General features: G+C 45.1%; 2 protein-coding genes across 2 annotated transcripts; both read right to left on the minus strand.

Annotated features, from left to right (window-relative positions):
- Nucleotides 1-5585: 5585 nt before the first annotated feature.
- LOC138776392 (zona pellucida sperm-binding protein 4-like) lies at nucleotides 5586-8745 on the minus strand. The gene is made up of 10 exons (XM_069956127.1): nucleotides 8659-8745; nucleotides 8414-8504; nucleotides 8121-8311; nucleotides 7530-7627; nucleotides 7131-7258; nucleotides 6603-6792; nucleotides 6378-6528; nucleotides 6222-6300; nucleotides 5990-6103; nucleotides 5586-5722 (listed from the first exon to the last, which is right to left on the minus strand). Exons 1-10 carry the CDS (start codon nucleotides 8743-8745, stop codon nucleotides 5586-5588), a joined length of 1266 nt encoding a protein of 421 aa, XP_069812228.1.
- A 5362-nt stretch (nucleotides 8746-14107) lies between these two features.
- Nucleotides 14108-19914, minus strand: LOC138772951 (platelet-derived growth factor receptor-like protein). The gene is made up of 6 exons (XM_069953768.1): nucleotides 19820-19914; nucleotides 18074-18407; nucleotides 16416-16567; nucleotides 15602-15895; nucleotides 14721-14860; nucleotides 14108-14513 (listed from the first exon to the last, which is right to left on the minus strand). Exons 1-6 carry the CDS (start codon nucleotides 19866-19868, stop codon nucleotides 14289-14291), a joined length of 1194 nt encoding a protein of 397 aa, XP_069809869.1. The 5' UTR covers nucleotides 19869-19914; the 3' UTR covers nucleotides 14108-14288.
- Nucleotides 19915-20297: the final 383 nt, after the last annotated feature.

A 20297-nucleotide genomic window follows, 5' to 3' on the forward strand; every position in this document is an offset into this window, starting at 1 on the left:
AATGGAGGGGAGTCTAAACTCTTGGCCAGCAGATGGCAGCACAACAAGAATACATGTAATGAATACAACAAGGAATGAATGTAAACAATGCAGTTATAAAAACATCTGAATAACATACAGATAAGTGAGGAGAACAGCACACTTGAAGCCAATCTAGCCTGATGAGTGGCCAAATCTGAGATGTAATCCATGGCTAGGTTAATTTCCTTGAATGATTCTAATATGTCATCCCTATTTACTCCGGAGTCAATATCCTCCTTCATTTTCTTGAGCCACTTCCTCAGTGCTTTGGAAACTTCGTGATTGGCGATGGCAATGGCACCCTGTCCCGCAGCCGTAGTATAGGCCCTTTTCAAAGATGCCTCAATACGGCGATCCATAGGATCTCTGAGGCTAGAGCCATCGTCTCCGGGAACTAAGATGTTTTTGGATAATTTAGAGATCGCTACATCCACTTTAGGGGGTACCACCCAAGAACTGGATTGCTCCTCGTTCAGCGGGAACAAGGCCCAAAATCTTTTGCCTACGGCAGGGGCCTTATCGGGTCTCTTCCATTCCTCTTTAACTAGCTCTGAAATGAAATCATCCATCCTGAATGCTCAGGGAGCAGAGGAGGACTCCTCAGAGGGTAGCTCCGTAGCTACTTCCACATATTTTACTAATTTAGAAATTCTATCAGGGTTAAACAAAAACTTTTCTTTCTTTTTGATATCCCTGTCGGAGTCAGAGGAATACACTTCATCCAGGACAGTAAATCCTTCAGAGATTGAAGGGGAGTCGTCGTGATCTCGTCTAGGTCTTTTCCTAAAAGGGAAGGGGAGTGTAAGGAACCCTTTGGCCGGAAATGGATGACAAAAGATGGAGTATCCTACCTTGAAGTAGTGAGGGATTCCTTAAGGCCCTCCACAGAGGACTTTACAAGGTCACTAACCCATATGACCACATCCTGGATGGTAGGTTCCTCTTTATCCTATAGAAACATGATCATAGAATACACGCAGATGCAATATCCCTTTAAATCCTACAGGATTAGATCTCACCTGAATCCGGGGACGACATGCCAGACAGGTAGTAAATTCGCTGTCATCCGGTAAGGGGACATCTGAAAAGATTGTCAGACTAAGTACATAGTACCTTAAAAAGAACAGAATCCTTCTGATTACCTTACTATACCCACCACACTCTCTGCAGGTTAGGTGGTGTCTTTTGGCAGTAGATTTCCGAACAGAGGATTCTCTAGACATCTTCAATATGCAATACACAAGTACTGATCACAGCGCAGTGTATCAGCAGCTGGCTTCCAAGAAAGACAGCAAGACTACCTAGCTCAGTGCAGGTTTTAAACCTGTTTTGGCGCCAAACCTGAACCTGTTACACCCAGAAGGATGAACTTACAGGGCCCCTCCTCCTGTATAGCATACCTGAGTAGTGTACTTCGTTTCCTCGGAGCTTCGGACGCCGTACAAGCCGGAAATGATGAAAAAAACGTCACTTCCGGTAATCGGCTGCAGTGGAACACAGATGCGCTCCAAATGCCGATACGTCATTTCCGGTCCGGCCCGTGGAACGCAAACTGCGCTCCACACGCCGGGAAGCAGGATCCTGTGTAAAATAGGAGTTGGAAAAGCAAGAGAGAGACAGAAAATAATAGAGACCCCCCCCCGAAAAAGGGCAGGGGGGGGCCCTAGAGGTAATATACTGAGAAAGAGACAAACACATGGGAGAAAGGAGGGAGTCCTGCCTTTTACTCTCAGGACAAAAAAATAAACTCATGGTGTATGGGGGCCGGCCTCCTCTTATACTGAGGGAGGAGGGGCCTAATGATGATTTCATTAAAGTTTTAAGTTTACTATTAAAATTCCTTTTTTGTCCTGCCTAAGCTCACAGGGGCAATAATACCCCATTATTGTGCCGCTGAGGGACGTAAGGGAAGTTACTGTGACATATGCCACTTACCAGAACATTGTACAGACCTAGTTCCTTCCCCAACTTCATGATATGCTAATGCAAGTGCCATAACATCTGAGCCACACTGAAAAAGTGTTCAGGAATGGTTTGAGGAACAAGCCATGGGGGGTCTTTAAATGCCTAAAGGGGTACTCCAGAGAAAAAAAATACTGTTTCTATTTAAAAATGCCAAGTCCGGTACTTACCAGCTGTGGTGTATTCTTTCCAGTCTGACACAGTGCTCTCTGCTGCCACCTCTGTCCGTGCAGGAAAGGTTTTCTATTCTAGTTCCTGTCAGGGACAGAGGTGGCAGCAGTCAGCACTGTGTGAGACTGCAAAGAATACACCACTTCCTGCAGGACATACAGCAGCTAATAAGTACTGGAAGACTTGAGATTTTTTTTTTTTTTTTTTAAATAGAAGTAATTTACAAATTCTACTTTCTGACACCAATTGATTTGAAAACATTTTTTACATTCCTTAAAGATTCATCTGCCAACATCTTGGTGCCAGACACAGCAGGACACCTTCAGGGGTTTTGGGAAGGTCCTACCTTAATGGGTCAGGGCTGTTTTGTAGGCAGAAGGAAACTTACACAATAAGGATGGTGGACGTAATATTATGGACATGACATGACACTTCTTTTCAGCGGAATACGCCGGCCCATAGAATGGTGTCTATGGGGCCGGCGGAAAAGCGCCCAGATGTGCGGGCGGACAGCTGACGGAATTCCGTAGTGTGAACCCGCCCTAAGGGTGGGTCGGCCCGCCTCCAGTGCTTCAGCCTGGGCCTGGTGGTACAGTCACTTTAAGCCCAAATTGTTCTACAACTCAGATGAGGGAAGCAATATACTGTAATACTGCTGTTTATTAAGTTGGCTAGGGCTGGTTACATTGGGGTTTTTACCCAGTTAACAGAAGTGTCTAAAAAAAATTAATGCAGTCTGTTTTTGAGATATAGTATTATATAACGTGTACATTATATTTGTTCTGACAATTAGAACAGATGTATAAATGTGCTGCCATAGTTTCTCCTTGCCACCCAATTCTCCGGAATAATATATACATTGGACCACATAACAGCAGTCTATGGCTATATCAATTTTTTTATAGGACTGCATCAAACTTCTCCAGCTGACAGGAATTGAGTGTTTGGACAAATGTCGCTAAAGCTTCAGAAAAAAAACTTTCACTACTTTGTGGGCATGAAGATCCCAGTGGCGCTGTCCTTTTTTTCATCGGCCCGCACCATGCAGTGGAGGCAAGCTCGGAGCCCCCAGGGTAACGATATTCCTTTTGGTGACACAGCCAGACTTGATTCTGATGGAGGTGCATCACTAAGGAGGATATTACATTGGGGGTGCCAGGCCCACCCTCCAGTGCCTAGAATGGGCTGGTGTATATAAAGAAAATGGTGCCAATCATGGGTCCCGATACAGGTGGTCCACTAAGTCTTATGCCCCCCAGGTAAAGGTAGCTTTCAGGTGTCACACAAAGGGGATGAAGCTGCTGTTTGCATTTGCATCACTTGATGTCTCACTTCCCCTAAACCAGGGATGGGGAACAGTCGGCCCTCCAGCTGTTCAAAACTACAATTTCCATCATGCCTGGACAACCAAAGCAAAGCCTGTGCCATAGACGCCATTTTAGGCTCGGGCAGATTCTTTCATCCACCCATAGAATTGATGGCAGAATCCGCCTGACCATAGAATGGAGTCTATGGAACCAGCGGAGATGTGAGCATCGGAATACGCAGAAACCTCTCTGCATAGATTACATAGTCTGAACGCACCCTTATCCATTCACAGGTACCAAACAGCTTACAACCAACTACAGTTCTCTTAACACAGCCCCACCAATAGGTGGTTAGACCCATCACCCCTGTAAAAGTTTTAATTCCTGGTGAGAGGTCATTTGTCCGAGTAAGCAAGTAAGTTCCTGCTGTAGTGATACCCAGGCCAGAGCCCTTGTCAGGGACTGCAGAAAGATTTCTTATAATGCACTGTAAACCCACAGGAGGGGGTAATCATTCTCTAGGGACTACCTTGTCCACGCCAGGGATCCTTCTACAGTTGTCAAGACAGTCTAAAGTTTCAGGACTGATCCCGAGTAAGACAGAGCAGCAAGCCAAAGTATGTTACAGATGTCCCACAGCTGTCCTGGAAGGTCTGCTATGCCCAGTAGTACAGGGCTGGAGCTTGTACTGCCCAACCTGGCACTGAGCTGGTTGGTCACCTCTGTAGATATGCGATTATAAGTATTCTCTACACTAATCCTGCCAGAGTTGCCTCTAGTTGCCTCTAGTTAACGAAGCCCTTGCAGCATCATACATTACCTGTCCAGGCTTCTTCTCCGCGCTGTCTTCATCCCCGGGTCCCACGCGCTCCATCTTCAGAATGGCCGATCAGCTGACAGAGCGCTCAGCCAATCACAGGCCGGGACCCCCGCGGCCTGTGATTGGCTGTGTGTGGCCTGTCAGCTGACCGGCCATTCTGAAGATAGAGAGCATGGGACCCGGGGATGAAGACAGCGCTGAGAAGAAGCCTGGACAGGTAATGTATGATGCTGCTAAGACTTCGGTAACAATGTCCTTGCAGCCCTCGCTCAACGATTGGGCCGTGGAATAGGCTAGGTAAACGAGCGCCAATCTAGCAGATCACCGCTCGTTTACATCGTTGATCGGCCCTCCTCAGCCCGTGGAATAGGACCCTTTGAGACACCATCACATCTCGACGTCAGTGTATTCTAGAACATTGCCCCCTGGGAAATCAAATATGCAAAAGAACACTGCAGAGACACCATCACGTGTCTCAACGTCAGTGAACGCCAAGAAAGCAAATACCCCGAAACAGCTGTCTGGATACCTTGCTTGGGTGGTTTCCTTGTTTGGAGACATTTCTTGGTTGGTCCTTCCTGCAGGAAACTCTGGCTAGTTCACAGATGTCGAGACATGCAATTGTGTCTCTGCAGTGTTATTTTGCATATTTTATTTCCCAGGGGGCAATGTTCTAGAATACACTGACATCAAGACACATGGAGTCTTGGTGTATTTCCCTGAGGTCAACCAGCGTTTTGCATTCACTTACTAGGCATTGTTCCTACTAGCCAGAATTCTACTCCACACTGATGAGGGGCAAATACCCTGAAACAGCTTTCTGTGGACGATACCTTGCTTGGGTGGTTTCCTTGATTGGAAACATTCCTTAGCTTGGTTTTTCCTTCCTGAAGGAAGGTCTGGCTAGTTCACAGAGGTTGAGACATGTGATGCGTTTCTGCAGTGTTTCTTTGCATATCAATACACCTTGACCTGCATCCTATTAGCCTTACCAAGTTTAGCTGGTCCTTACAAGACTCTGTACAAGCCCATGTGCTGGTCTACCTGAAGTAGATACAGAGTTCTGTGTTGTCAGTTTTCACAGGTTAGGACCTTCTCCCCTGACAGTGCCGAAGCCTCTAGACAGGCAAGTTATAGACTCATGGCTTCCTGGAACCACTGCTATGAGAAGCCTATGTCTTGTTCACACTCATTTATAGCTTTAGGGCCTACTTTGTTAGTACCAGGTGGGCAAGTTGCAAAGTTTCAGTGTAAGCCTATTAATACACAACACAATTTTTTTTTTTTAGAAAGCATCACTTTATTCAGGCCTTTATAGTAGACACTACACATTTCCTTTGTCTTCTATACTTGTAGATACCAAGAAGAGACACCATCACAACAAAACCGGCAGCTGCTGCTCCTTGTAGCCAAGCCAGGGCAAGATCAGAACCAAGAGGACCTGTGTATATAAGGGCAGACTTAATTAATATTCAGTATGGAATCACAGCATGGTATGGCAGATGTATTCAGTCCATCACCTATAAAAGGTACTATAACTGGTGCCATCAAAGTTAATTGGAGACCAACATAACAGTCGTCTGTCAGGAGTCTCCAAAAAGCCAAGTTTAGCATCTCATAGTGAAGAGTTGTTATACCAGCTTACAATGACCAAAAATTAGAAGGTATAAGTAGGCACTGATCCTGTCAAGTCTGTATAGCACCTTACCCTCCATAACAAGAACCTCATTTGTTCTCATCTCTTCAGGGAGAAATGCAACGGGGCCATGAGCCGAGACCATGGTAAGAGCATCTTCTGGGGCCCAGGATTCAGCTGCTCTCTCTGCAAGACAAGGTTAAGAGTTATACCCCAACACAAGTTTAGGTTTGAGCGTTATTTTTTCAAAATCAGACATCAAGGAGATATAGAGCCGAAACCAGACTCAGTTACTGATACATACTTTGCCTTTGGGGACAGGTGACAGCACAGGACTCTGTGGCAGATGGGACACATACAGAAGCGCTGCAGTGGAGAAACACCTGTAGGACAATACAAGTCATTGGACACCAGAATTTGACTTGTTCCATATAACACTTAATAGTAACAAACACATTACCAATCCTTTAAGAGCGTTCTGGGTGGCAGAATCCACAAAGGTGAAGGCGCTAACAATGAAGCGCTTGTAGTGTGTTGGGAAAGGCATGTTCTGTGAGGAAGGGCCAACAGGAGCCAGCTGGGTGAGGTAGGAGTCTCCTTCAAAAGGGCAGCTGGAAAGGGAACACATTAGGTAAACCATGGCAGCCTCAAGACAAGTTCTATTCATGGTCTGTTCAGTCCTCACCTGTTGACCAGGATGGGCCATTGTGGAGCATCAGTAGGCACAGGAGAATTGGTGGCCCAACAGTTGTTCAAGACCAGAATCAGGCTGGGGTCAGTCCTCTGCAGAATCCGGACTTCAGCATGTACAGGATCTCTTAGTATTCTCTCAATGGGATAATCCTGGTCAGCATAGTATGAGGCGTACCGCTCATCTGCAAGACATGGACAAGTAGTAATCGGAAGAGGAGCTAATGTGTTTTATAGAAGCCAAAACTCATGTCTGTCTATAGAACCACAGTTTGTATGTCTGCCCTCATAACTAAGTGTCAAGCCAAGTTCTGTTTTACAGAAGAGTCATGGACCTTTTCAGATGAGACCTTCAGTAGTTTAATGTTCTAGTAGTGTCTACCCTTCACTGGCATCTATAGATTGGAAGGTAATATAGTCTAGAACTACTGTGGATAAGAAGAGATTTATTTTAATAAAAGCATTTTGCTAGTGCCATTAGAGTTGTCCTTGGCCAGTTTATTGCTCAATAGATGTCAGTTACCTTGAGCTATTCTCATCTCCAGGAGCAGAGGTCCAGATGTAGATACAGGAAGAGGTGGTGGAAGGGTCAGGACCTCTATTTGTAGGGGGGCAGCTCCAATCTGGGTGTAGGTGCAGCGTACAGTCACCCTGTAGTGAGAAGAGCACCTTAGTAACCTGTTCAGTATAAGATACTCATACACTGGGTTTAGCTGATATTCATAGTGTATGGGGCCTCCCAAGTCAGATGGTTGAGGTAGGCAGTAAACAAGAACACCCCACATACACACCGCATTATGCTCGACCCAATTCTGAAGAATAAGCTGCCACCAGCAGTCTGGCTGTAACTTACCCCTCCCATAGGGAGCATATAAAAAGGATTGTTTATTAGTGGTATATAGGCCTGGAATACTCCACTAACCTCATTGTACTGTCTCTGGTGATTGATCCCATCTGCCAGGTCCTTATGGTTTTGGTCGCCTCAAGAGTGCGTTCATACAACATGGATGTGCCATCCACCTGTTAAGCCAAACCAAGGGTGTCAGACTTCCATTCCAAGGACCTGTTCACACTGCGGAAAACAGTCCCCACCGTTGACTCCGCTTATAATCCTACCTGCATCGCTGTCGCAATGTTACATATAGGGTTCCCTTTGCGGGAGTGCAAGGTGCCCTATATACACAAACATTGAGACAGTGAGGCAGGTAGGATTCCAAGCGGAGTCCACGGTGGGGATTCCACCTGTTTTCTGCAATGTGAACGGGCCATACCTTGGCAATGCAAAGTTATTCATTGCAGAGGCGAAGTTAATAGCAGTTAATGCCCAGCATCACTTGGTATTAGCCGTCAGTCAATACGCATCCAGTGATGTTAGTTGAAATCTCTAGAAAATGCTGGAGCCATGTTTGCTGAGCCTCTACAAGTGCTAGTCCATGAAGTGCTCATTCCCAGCATGGGGTCAGGCCATCTTATAGTGCTAAGCAATAAAGTCAGAGCCACATTTTACGCTCACCTGTTTGGGACCCCCACAGGAGAGGGGGAACTGGTACCCAATAAATGATGCAGTTGCTGCTACTCTCAGGTTGGGACACGAGCTGGAATCCACATCCACTATCCGTACAGAGTCCAAGATCAGGGATGGTACAGTAAGGTCTTTGGAGATGGCAACCACCATGTTATTATCAGCAGAGCAGTAGGCAGTCACTACGTACGGGGAAGACAAAACATTAGTCCATCTACCAGTCACACAAGTACATATTGAAATCTTAGGGAGGAGTTTAGTGCACCAGGTTCAGTGGGTTTTACCCAGATAAGTACTAGGCATTGTTGAGCAAGTTTCTAGGACAAGTAGGTTGGGGCCATTGATCACTTGCTTTAGCTTTCTTTGATCAATACTCTGCATTAAGTTAGTCCATGTATGACAACATATGAAGATGCAGGCACATCTTTCAAACAAGGACTAGCTCGTTTCTAGTGAAGGCCCATGGGGTATACTACAGACATTTTTTGCTACCTTGATGTCTACACAAGCGCCTGATTTAGTTACTTACGTTTCTTCCCATAGAAGCAGCGCGGTACAGCGGACTGAGAAAAGCAGCATCCACGGCCTTCACACTGCTCCCTGGATACAGAGTCATTGGCACATGGCAGGCGGTCACTTGGCTGGACTGAAGCGCAGTCACTTGCACTAGGAGCATCCATAGCTGAAAGGAGAAATTATGTTGTGGATCTGTTGGAGACTTATAGTACCAGGGTCATCCATTACCCATCTGACCCAAACCCTGGTGGTTAGTATTCATAAGCAGTAAAAACCATGGCCATCTGAACTATAAGAGGGGTCTGCCATAATTTCATAATGCTCCCCATAGAAGTTTTTCATGCCTCCAAACAGCTTATACTAAAGTCAACCTAACCCATTGAGGGCAACAGGTGTACCAACACTAAGGGCCTCCCGACTCCCACCAGCTGGTTGCTTAGCCCTCCCTATATAGAAAGTTCCAAACACTCGTGTGTATGAGGCAGTTGACTTAAGGGATACAACGGCTGCTAAGTACTGGAAGTCTGACAGAAAATTGAGGTTTGGAAGTTACTTTCATTAGAATGTCTAATGGTGCGTTTACACAGGCAGATTTATCTGACAGATTTTGGAAGCCAAAACCCGGAATGGATTTGAAAAAAGGCGAAATCTCAGTCTTTCCTTTATGACCCGTTGCCCGTTTATGGTCTGTTCCTGGCATTAGCTTAAAAAATCTGTGAGATAAATCTGCCTGTGTAAACGCACCATAACACCAGTTCATTTGAAAATTCACCGGAGTACCCCTTTAACTATTGCTCGGGTAAGAGTTACTGAAGGTGCATAGGCCTTTTGTTTTACTATAGAATCCAACCCCTGCAGTCAAGACTTTTCACATGCCAAAAGTTCATTCATACCATAAGGACACTAAAAGCCATAGCCAAGTTGTAGCTGGTCTTGGTTACCTGGAAGGGCAGGAATAGGGCACATAAGATCCTTCTTGTGATACTGGGATTTCCCATTATGTGGCGTTTCTTCTAGAGCGACAGTCACCACGTAGTTTCCATTCTGTAAGCAGAAAATAGTTTGTTAATACAGGTTTTAGGAAATAGGTGTACTAGGTTTCTCCTCTAGCCTCTGTGGAACCCCTAACATAAGGACGTGGTGTTCTGTCAACACAAGACTCTAAAAAACAAAACAAAAAAACAATGCATGACATGGCTTAAAGTTAACGCATGGTAACAGCACTGTATTGTGGTCAGGAGTGTATGGGATAGAGGGCCGGCATCCAGTAGCCGATTATAATAGGTCCTTTTCAGGCGGTAGCCCGGGGCCCATGGCCACCCAAAAAGAATTATACTTACAATGGTGTATTGTCTCCTGGCTACAGTTCTACCAGGGGGCCTGCAAAAACCTGAAGCGGCCCTCACCGCTCCCATTGTCACCACCCCAAGGTCATCCCTAATCCATCTAAGGTTGCAGATCCTTCTCAGCTTACCTCCTCCCGCACATAGCAACCATCATAGGAAGATCCCATCACCACTGATCGGTTAGATGTCTGGTCAATCCAGGTTCCACAGTTAGTATCATTGTGAAGACTTCGAGAGTTTCCAGCCTTGTCTAGAAACAGTGCACATTGTCAGATCTCATACATGTAGATGATTGGAGAACACTGAAAGTCATGCAGAGACACCACTTGTGTACCAGTAACAGGCACTTAAGTTTTGACCTTTTCAAGTAGCATCAGACCTTTGATATGGTTTATCTTTTATGGCAGTATCAGAATACCCAGTTTACAGCTGATACAATGCAAGAGCCATAAGTATGGTATATTAGTTTTACAAGGACACCACCTAGTGGCAGAAGTACAGAACAGCACCATTAGGCAACTGAATTCTGTAACTGGGTAGTCACTGCTAGGCCTCTACTCAAACCATTCTGTAATTAGTCACATACTGTGTTCTGCTGATTTGATTGACTGGTAAGATTTTTAAGTTTAACAGCAGGGTATATGCCAGGGGGCTCTAACATGCCCTTTGACATAACAGAAGGATAATTCTGGCACTCTTCACAGCTGCTGCAGATCTATGACTACAATCACATGCTGGGAGTTGTAGTTCTGAAACAGGTTGGCAAGATCACAGCACTAATTAAGGTTAACAAACTTAGAATAACTATTAGAAATAACATTGTCTAAAGGAATTGTTATCACATCCAGATAATACACTCCAGCTCTTACCTATAATGGTCAATGCAAAGAAAGACGGAAGAGAGAACTCCATAGCATCATCTCCACAATGCAGATGGGAAGGATCATCCCAGTAATCCTGTACTGCACACACTACAGACCCCAGCCCATAGACCCAAAGCACCAGCACAACCCCCACACCTGCTCCAAACAAGCCCATCCTGCCAGCAGCCACCTATACCTCAGTCTGCCATAGCCCCAGCTTTATACCTTGTGAGTGATCCCAGAGTCGCTGTGTGATAGGACGGGGGATAAACTAACGTCAGGTGTGAGGTGGATGAGGATCACTAGTGGCTTCTAGCATTGCCAGTTTAAAGTTTAACCCCTTCCTGACCACCCCCAAATCTAGGTTTTCCGCCTAGGCTAGGTTTACACTGTGTTTTTGCATCCGTTTCACTTTGTCCCTTTCAGTAGGATTAATTTAAAGTACAGAAAAATTAGGTCAACTGCGTCTTTGTGTATTTTTACAACAATGGAAATGGATCCTGCAGTATGATATACAAAATCATATGTTCAATCATAAGTTAAAGGGAACCTTTAACCGCCCATCCCCCGCTAGAGACCCTTATACTTACCCCATCTCGCCAAGTCCCTTTCCTGGAGCCGGGCCTGGGACGGAGATATCACCGTTTGAAGCCCGCGTGCGCTGCTGAGATGAATCCAACGCCCATAGAGAATATCGGCTCCATTTATTCTCGACAGGCGTCAGACTCATCGCAGCAGCGCGCGCCAGGCTTCAGACGGGGATATCTGCATCCCGGGACCGTCCCCAGGAACGGGACTTGGAGAGAAGGGGTAAGTATAAGGGTCTCTAGCGGGGGTCGGGCGGCCTTCACTCTGGCACGGGGGGGGGGGGGGGGGGGGGGGGGGGGGGGGTGACAGGTTCCCTTTAAACATATACATAACATATAACATATACATTAAATGGACAGCAAAAGCACAGCGTGAGTACTGCATCAGTTCTGTGAAGACGCTGTAGTACCACGTCATTGCTGCAATAAAACTCCACCGTGTGTGAACCTACCCTTTTACCCATATAATTTTTATTTTTTTCATTGACTTAGTAGTATGAGGGCTTACTGAGTAGTATGTATGTAGTATGAGGCTATGTTCACACTATGTAAGTTTCGTAATAATCACGGCCGCTGTTGACAATTTGCAACAACGGCCATGATTATTACGGACTTTACGTAGTGCTGCCATCTATGAAATCGCGGCTGGAGTGTGTACACATAGGGAGAGATCTATCAAACATGGTGTGAAGTGAAACTGGCTCAGTTGCCACTAGCAACCAATCAGATTCCACCTTTCATTCCTCACAGACTCTTTAGAAAATGAAAGGTGGAATCTGATTGGTTGCTAGGGGCAACTGAGCCAGTTTCACTTTACACCATGATTGATATATCTCTCCCATAGTATACACTCCGGCCAGGATCCCTAGTGGCACCGCAAAAAACTAGCATGTCAGTTTTCTGCGGCTGCTATTTATTGAATAGCAACGAAGGGAGACATGTCAGTGCACACAATGGAGCGTGCGGCTCCGGCCTCACGCTCCATTGTGTGCAGAGGGGAATTGGGATGCGGGTGCACATGGATGCGCTCGCATCTCAATTCATCAGAATTCAAGATCATCCGGCCGGTACTGCAGTACCGTCCAGGATGATCTTCTCTGACACCAGTCGTTGTAAGACATGTGGGTTATTGAGTTGTGGTATGCGGACTCAACGTAATGATGTAGCCAGAATAAAATCTATGAGTGTAATGCACATGCACCACATTGATTTATTAGATTGGCACTCACCTTGTACGGCCTGCCATAGACAATGATGGTGGGGGCTATGGCTACATTGTGTGTGTGTGTGTGTGTGTGTGTAGGAGTATTCAGAACGTATTCCTTCAAATATAGTAAGACACTGTTTGCACAAGGGTCCATTTTCACAGAAAGATTATCTGACAGATTATCTGCCAAAGATTTGAAACCAAAGCCAGAAACAGACTATAAACAGAGAGCAGGTCATAAAGAAAAGCCTGAGATATCTCCTATTTTAAAATCCATTCCTGGCTTTCTGTGTAAATGGACCCTAATTCACACGTCCTTAGGGCTGTCCACAGCCACTGACCCACAACAGTGGCCACACTACTAATGTGCATCTATAACTGAACAGACCCATTCACTGAGTAGGTGATCTGTGCCATAACTCGAATTGCTGTTTTTTTTAACAGCGCACATTATGGCCCTAACACAGACCCATAACCTCTACAGATGTGTCTATGGGGCCATAGGAATTAACAAGTCCATATTCTGTCTGCAAATGGACGTGTGAAAGAGGCTTTAGTCCTATAGTCAATTGGTAAAAATATTTGTTCAGTTTCTATGGGGCACTACTGTACCTCTTTATGCCTCTGTATTATCACCGAGAAACATTTTTAGAATTAGGGTCTATTATATAACGTGAATTGGGAGCATTGTGTACAATGCTGCAGCTGATACTGAACAGGGACTGACAACAGCAACATTTCTTTCTTCGGGTGTCCTGGACTCCAAGCACTTCTTGCTTCTGTAGTCTCTGCACTGGAAAAGGGGTTGCAAAGGAAATTACTGACCGCCTGTCCATGGGGACAAGGTTGTAGATAAGGAGACGTGAAAGATTGTTCCTTGTACATGTGCTTTGCTGTGTGATATGTTGCACTTCTTGAACATCTGTGCTTTGTCACATAACCAATGGAGCATCTCCTGGCATCCTTTTTAGCAACAGGCCTCTGCTGGTCTAGTGGCTTCCCAAGAACTTGAGCTTCTCTTGAGCCATCTGATGACACTCACAACCCTTCCTGTCACACATGGACTGCAGAATATTCCCAACTCACCTATTTTGATTTCTATCAACTCGGTTGCCACCCCCTGAAGAACTAAAAAGGCACATCCTAAGGCATTTTAGCTAGGAAGCCCAAACAAGATTCATGGAATTACCATCATTGTACTCTTTGTACTGAGCTTTGGTTGAGGTTTCCTAAGCCGACCCCTGGCAGAAGAGAAAGACGCTCCTGCATTCTTAGAGATCAAGATTTGAGAGGAGATATTCACCATAGTACAGTGAGAACTATAAGACCCTACTTATGGAGTTTAGGACAAAATGGTATAACACAAGAATCCCAACCATTAGCCTGACCTGGACAGGGCACCTTAAAATGTAAGTGTGGAACAATTGTATAGAGTAAAAAAAATCAAGAAATGAGCACTTTAATAGCACTTGAATATAGCAGGTACAATACAATTACATGTGGAATGTGTTTATGAGACTGTAGAACCAGTCGTTCAATATAAGTAAAAAATAAAAAAAAATCTCAAAATGTTTATATCATACATAACTAATGACATCACCAAACAACATCCATCCCATATACAGGGAAGCTCAGATGTCTCATCCTTGGGTTCTCTCTCTGGTTGTAGACGATGTTGCAGTGAGGATGGTGACCCTTGTTGTTACGGACGTGCTCCCTTGTAGGTTTTGAGCTGTACAGGTATAAGTGCCGTCATCCACAGCACGAGCTTCATCAATATACAGAGTACTCTCGGACTCCTGTAATAACTGGCCTCCGCGTCTGGTCTGTGAGGTGTGCTCTCGGACATAGGGAGGGCGACCGATCTGTAGAGACACAGAGCTGTGAGTCAATCACTGTGCATAGTGATTATATCCTGGTGAGATTCACCAACCTTTAGAATCATGATGCAATATTCCATTTCCCAGAATGTCTAAGGCATGCTGGGAGTTGTAGTTTTTAAAAAAATCCAGAAAGCCACAGCTTTATTGTCAAGATTATAAAGTGTAATGTATCTTACAAGGTTTTTTTACCTGTTGCCCAGGATATTCCCACGTGAAGTCAACACTGATTTCTAGTTCACCTAGAACGGTGCAGGTGACAACGAAATTCTCTCCTGTTCGTGCCGACTTCACCGATGCCTCGATGGTAGGTTTGGGTGGAGCCGATGGGTCTGTAATAAAAACATATTTCAAAACGGAAAAAAAAATATATTTTCCCAGAAACATTTGCTTCTATAAAATCTAATTCATATCCAATTTACTACAATACCCGGAGTCGGATCATTTGCATTTAATGGCTATGTTCCCACAGGAACTTTTTTAGATACTGATGGCTGTTAATAATAATGATCATGATCATTACGTATATAAAATAATGGCTGTTATTTCACCTAAAAAAAAATTGTGGAAACATAGCCGAGTAGCGGTGACTGAAGAAGTTAGATGCAGACCTAGCGAGTGTGGGAAAACATGGATGCAGCCTATGGCTGTATCCATGTTTTCCAGGCAGCCTTAGGGCAGCATCCAACTTCTTCAGAAGACGAACGATTGCACTCGAGCATCTCTAGTTTGTACGCATGGGGCTGGGGTAGGCTTTGAACCTGTTTGGTGGTCCACAGAAGCTCTTTAGGGTTGATACTCCTGGATGAACATGGATCCATAATACAGCCATGTATTCTTTTTTGTAGCATGACACCCCAATCTGCCAATGGGGTCACAGTTAGGGTTGTTGTTCTTCATGGTGTCCTAGGTGGTTCCCACCATTCCCACACTGCTGCTCACAGCATAGTGATGAGATGTTTGATGCCACCTAAACATGGCTGTCGATCACCGATCACAGCAAAGCTACCACAATAGACAACATATCACCCCATTTGCTATGGATATTGGGGACACATGGAAAAAGCACTCACAATGCACATATATCAGCATATACTTGGTTGACATCTGTCGAAGGTTTCCAAGCTCTGCAATGCAGAACAATGATCCGGCCAGAGATGGCTGTGGTTGGTATATGACGAATCCCTTCTTCAGGTCATAGGCAATCTTCACCCCATCTACGGGCACCTGTTCTGGTGGGAACTCTCTATGCAGAGTGACTTTGGCTAATGGGTTGGTGACCTGGCATGGAAGTAATGCTGGCTGTCGGGTTCGTAGCTGGACAACCACATAATAGTCCTCTGTCGGGACAAAGAGTTCCTGCGGATCTGCAAAAAATTTAGAGAAAAGGATGTAATTGTATGGACTCAACAAGTGATCATGAAGTAGACATAGTGTGGCATCAACTATCTATAGGTGATACACCAAGCCCTCTATTAGTACCCGATGGTGTCTGATGGAGTAGATACAATTGGGGTTCTAGGTTCAGAATTATAGATGACTTTTGGTAGGTGGGGGGCATGATATATATTTTCCATTAAGGTCGAGGAATTTCAGATTACAAATCTGTTGACATCTGAACCCGGACTAGAATTGAGTCTTAAAGGAGTTATCTAGACTCACAAAACCACGGTCACTTTCTTCCAGATACAGCACCACTCTTGTCCTGGATGTGGGTTTTGCAGCCAAGTTCCATTGAAGTCAAGGGAGCTGAATCGTAATGCCACACACAACAGGACAGGGGTGGCGCTGTTTTTGCAAGAAAGTAGCTGTGTTTTTTCTAATCCTGGATAACCCCTTTAAATGTAGATGGAAGCAGTGTATAGTGTAGAAAAGTTATAGACTCACCCGTGACAAACACAAAGGTCTTGCCGGTTTTCTCTTCCCCATCATGGCAGTCATGTCCACTGCACTGGTAACCTCCACAGCTGAACTCCCCGGTATCGGCTGCTGAGGCATTCACCAGGATGAGCTGACTGTAACGTCCAAAGTGCTTTATCCTGAAATAAAAAGCACAATTATTGATCAGGTGGTCTACTACATGGCTGATGCCCTTTGGTGGACGAGACGTATCATCCCAGTATAACATTGCAGACATGACGGCCGGGTGCATGTGCATCAGTTGCCTGGGGAAGACTTGTCACCAGGATGTATTATGGGAAGAGTCGGGAGTAATGTGATGGACAATGTTTTGCTGAAGACCTTATGTCCTGGCATCATGCAGATGTTACTGTGACATATGCCACTTACCAGAACATTGTACAGACCTAGTTCCTTCCCCAACTTCATGATATGCTAATGCAAGTGCCATAACATCTGAGCCACACTGAAAAAGTGTTCAGGAATGGTTTGAGGAACAAGCCATGGGGGGTCTTTAAATGCCTAAAGGGGTACTCCAGAGAAAAAAATACTGTTTGTAATTCAACTGGTGCCAGAAAGTTATATTAAATTATTTCTATTTAAAAATGCCAAGTCCGGTACTTACCAGCTGTGGTGTATTCTTTCCAGTCTGACACAGTGCTCTCTGCTGCCACCTCTGTCCGTGCAGGAAAGGTTTTCTATTCTAGTTCCTGTCAGGGACAGAGGTGGCAGCAGTCAGCACTGTGTGAGACTGCAAAGAATACACCACTTCCTGCAGGACATACAGCAGCTAATAAGTACTGGAAGACTTGAGATTTTTTTTTTTTTTTTAAATAGAAGTAATTTACAAATTCTACTTTCTGACACCAATTGATTTGAAAACATTTTTTACATTCCTTAAAGATTCATCTGCCAACATCTTGGTGCCAGACACAGCAGGACACCTTCAGGGGTTTTGGGAAGGTCCTACCTTAATGGGTCAGGGCTGTTTTGTAGGCAGAAGGGAAACTTACACAATAAGGATGGTGGACGTAATATTATGGATGGTTGGTGTATGTGTATGTGATGTGTGATTGGAAGGAAGGGTAACTCAAGCATGCTAGGGACCAATGGTTCGGTATTTGATTACTAAAGGTTGATCAAACCTCAGGAAATCCTAGGTTTGATCGAACTCAAACATTCACGAACCTTCCGCATTTGATTCCCGATGCCTTCCCGGTCCGTGGGGAAGGAGGAGAGTGCCTAGGCTGAATCTCGGAATTCCAGGTGGTACCCGGGCAGTCTCCTCCTTCCACACGGACCGGGAAGGCATCTGCGATCAAATGCGGAAGGTTCGTGAATGTTCGAGTTCGATTAAACCTAGGATTTCCTGAGGTTTAATCAACTCTATTGATTACCAGTTGCTGAAGAAGTTGGATGCAGCCCTAGGGAGCCTGGGAAAAACATAGATACAGCCATAGGCCTATGTATCCACATTTTCCAGGCAGCCTTAGGGCTGCATCTGACTTCTTCAGCCCCCAGTAATCAAATGCCGAACTATCAGACTTCAACATACTCAAGTCGCCCTCATCTCTAATTATTACCTGTCAAGGCCTTGTAACATAAGGGCAACCACTATTGATACCATATTTGCCATCTGGACTTACTTTAACCTTCCCTCATCGTCCTCCTGTAAGTAATGAGGATAGTTCCAGCGTACGGAGGTGCCTTTACAGCGGAGATCCAAGTTCTGACCGGCTTTTATGGTCAAGGTGTCGGTGACTGGTTGAAACTTTCCTGCCTTCAGAACCTGAGACAGGATGGATCCCGCTGCCTGGCCCTGGTGGGATGGAGTGGCAGGTTTAGCCTTGGGCTGACGTTTGATGGAGTCCTGCTTGGGTTTCTTCGTTGTTGATTTAGTTGACACGGCGTGGGCCGCCGCTTGCTTTGCCACTTTTTTGTCTGCAGTCTTTTCTGGTCTTTGCTTGACATCACATTCAGCTGAAAATGCATTCATGTATAATGTGTTATACAACTGTATAGAACGCACGACTGGTGTTACCTTTACCACATCCATCTGCTTATTAAAATTGTTTCTGGGTAATGTTAGTCGTGTTATATGGCAGACTGAGGGCAGGGTTTGACATATTCTACAATATGGAATTTAGATGTAGGAAGATATTAACTCTCCCATGATCCTTTGCAAAACTGTGAAAATACTGTATACAGTATATAAAGAAATCTTTTATATGTGCTCCAGGAAATCAACCACTTCCTCCTCATCTTTCTCAGGTAGCCGGCTGCAGCGGCCGCCCTGCCCTGTTGCTGGATCTAAACCAATGTTATCTCCCTTCTTGTCTATATGCCACGTCAAAGTAAGGGGGCTATTACACAGGGCTATTATAGGCTATACAGTCCATGTGTTATAGGGTAAGAAATCAGACATCAGATCAGCTGATCGGGCTATTCCGACCTGCTGAAAAATCATCAGCTGCATAGTCTCCCCTGTCATAGGAGATATGAGGCCAACGGCTGACAGCAGGAAAGGGACGCACAACTGATATTACGTTGTATAGGACGTGAGTATGAAGGCCCATCATAGAGATCTCTGCTCATTTACAGACAGATCAGGTTATCTAATACGGCTCTAAAAATGAAAAAGAATCTGATATCTGCAATGTAAATTCCAAACTTTTAGATAGCTGTTAGGGCAAGGAGACACAAGGTACCTTTCATATATCAGTCTGTGCTTCCAGAAAGTGGAAATTATCCTTGAATGCTAAGCGCTGAGAGCTGGTAGACTTCCTCCACACCCCTGCTTGACAGTCAGCTGAAAGCCAAGCCCTGTTTCTAAAACTTGCACCTACACACAATTGTATCGACTATGCAGAAAAGAGATTTGAAAACAGGGCTCGGCTTCCAGCTGAAACAACAGGCTGACGATAATGAGCACCGATCTCTGTGATCAACGGTCATTTAAAGTGTACTTGTCCTTTTGGGTCACTTAAGATCCTCTGCTAATCTGGAAATTCGGGTCTTCATAGATATGGATGATCTAATGGGGGTCTATTGTCTGATTGCGTCTCTAGATCCACGGAGACCCAAACTTCCAGATTAGCAAATCCCCCATTCGTGACAGGTACATTTTAAACTTATCATGGACTTACACAGGGCGATGTTCAGACGATTACGTTTTCTTGTTCGACAGCAGATCGCCGGCCCTTTTATAGGGACTGATGGTTGGGAACAAGCTTTCTCTACAAACACTCATACACACTATGGCTTTCATGGTAGCACAAGAAAATATAGTTGCAAATTTGTGCCCCTCTGTGTATGAAACACATGGCGGACACAGAGCGGACGTGGAGATGAGGTATAATATTAGGAATGGGGGAAGAGAAGAGAGAACATACCTAGAAGTAAGAGGCTGGGCAGCAGGAGCAGCAGCAGTTTATAATCCATGACTAGTCCTGCACATTCCTCTCCAGAGTGAGACTATGTGTAGAGGACGGCTCCAGAGGGTCACAGGATTCCTGCCAGGAGGAGGGGAGGTGCACATGGGGGCTTCAGGGAGGTGGTGAGGAGAAATGAAGAGGTGGGATTGTATGGAAGGATGAATTTGGAGTTCAGGTTACTTCACTCGCTGGCAGGAATCCTGAAAATCTGGAAACAGTCTCCATGTAGCCCAAGTGAGATTGTAAAGTTGTTTTGACAGAGTACTGTAAGATTTTAGGGCTGGTGTTTGCACATACCTCTATGGTGGCCGCTGTGCCAGAGTATGCACCGATACTGTGCTGCATAGTATCTCTAGTACATAATACAGTGGGAGAGGATACAGGTTAGGGCACAGTTCTTCACAGATGTTACAGCTGGGCCTCTAAATCCTGTACA

This window comes from Dendropsophus ebraccatus, chromosome 1 (genome assembly GCF_027789765.1).
Source record: "Dendropsophus ebraccatus isolate aDenEbr1 chromosome 1, aDenEbr1.pat, whole genome shotgun sequence".
Classification (NCBI taxonomy): Eukaryota; Metazoa; Chordata; class Amphibia; order Anura; family Hylidae; genus Dendropsophus; species Dendropsophus ebraccatus.

Excerpts from the sequence above, each read along its gene's own strand:
- LOC138776392 (XM_069956127.1), bottom strand. The coding sequence starts at position 8,745 with ATGACTCTGTATCCAGGGAGCAGTGTGAAGGCCGTGGATGCTGCTTTT. Across the intron at positions 7,628-8,120 it reads CCTGTGGGGGTCCCAAACAG|GTGGATGGCACATCCATGTT; the intron begins GTGAGCGTAAAA and ends TTGGCTTAACAG. Across the intron at positions 6,793-7,130 it reads GGAGATGAGAATAGCTCAAG|ATGAGCGGTACGCCTCATAC; the intron begins GTAACTGACATC and ends CATGTCTTGCAG.
- LOC138772951 (XM_069953768.1), bottom strand. The coding sequence starts at position 19,868 with ATGGATTATAAACTGCTGCTGCTCCTGCTGCCCAGCCTCTTACTTCTA. Across the intron at positions 15,896-16,415 it reads GACCTTTGTGTTTGTCACGG|ATCCGCAGGAACTCTTTGTC; the intron begins GTGAGTCTATAA and ends AATTTTTTGCAG. Across the intron at positions 14,514-14,720 it reads GGGAATATCCTGGGCAACAG|ATCGGTCGCCCTCCCTATGT; the intron begins GTAAAAAAACCT and ends GTGTCTCTACAG.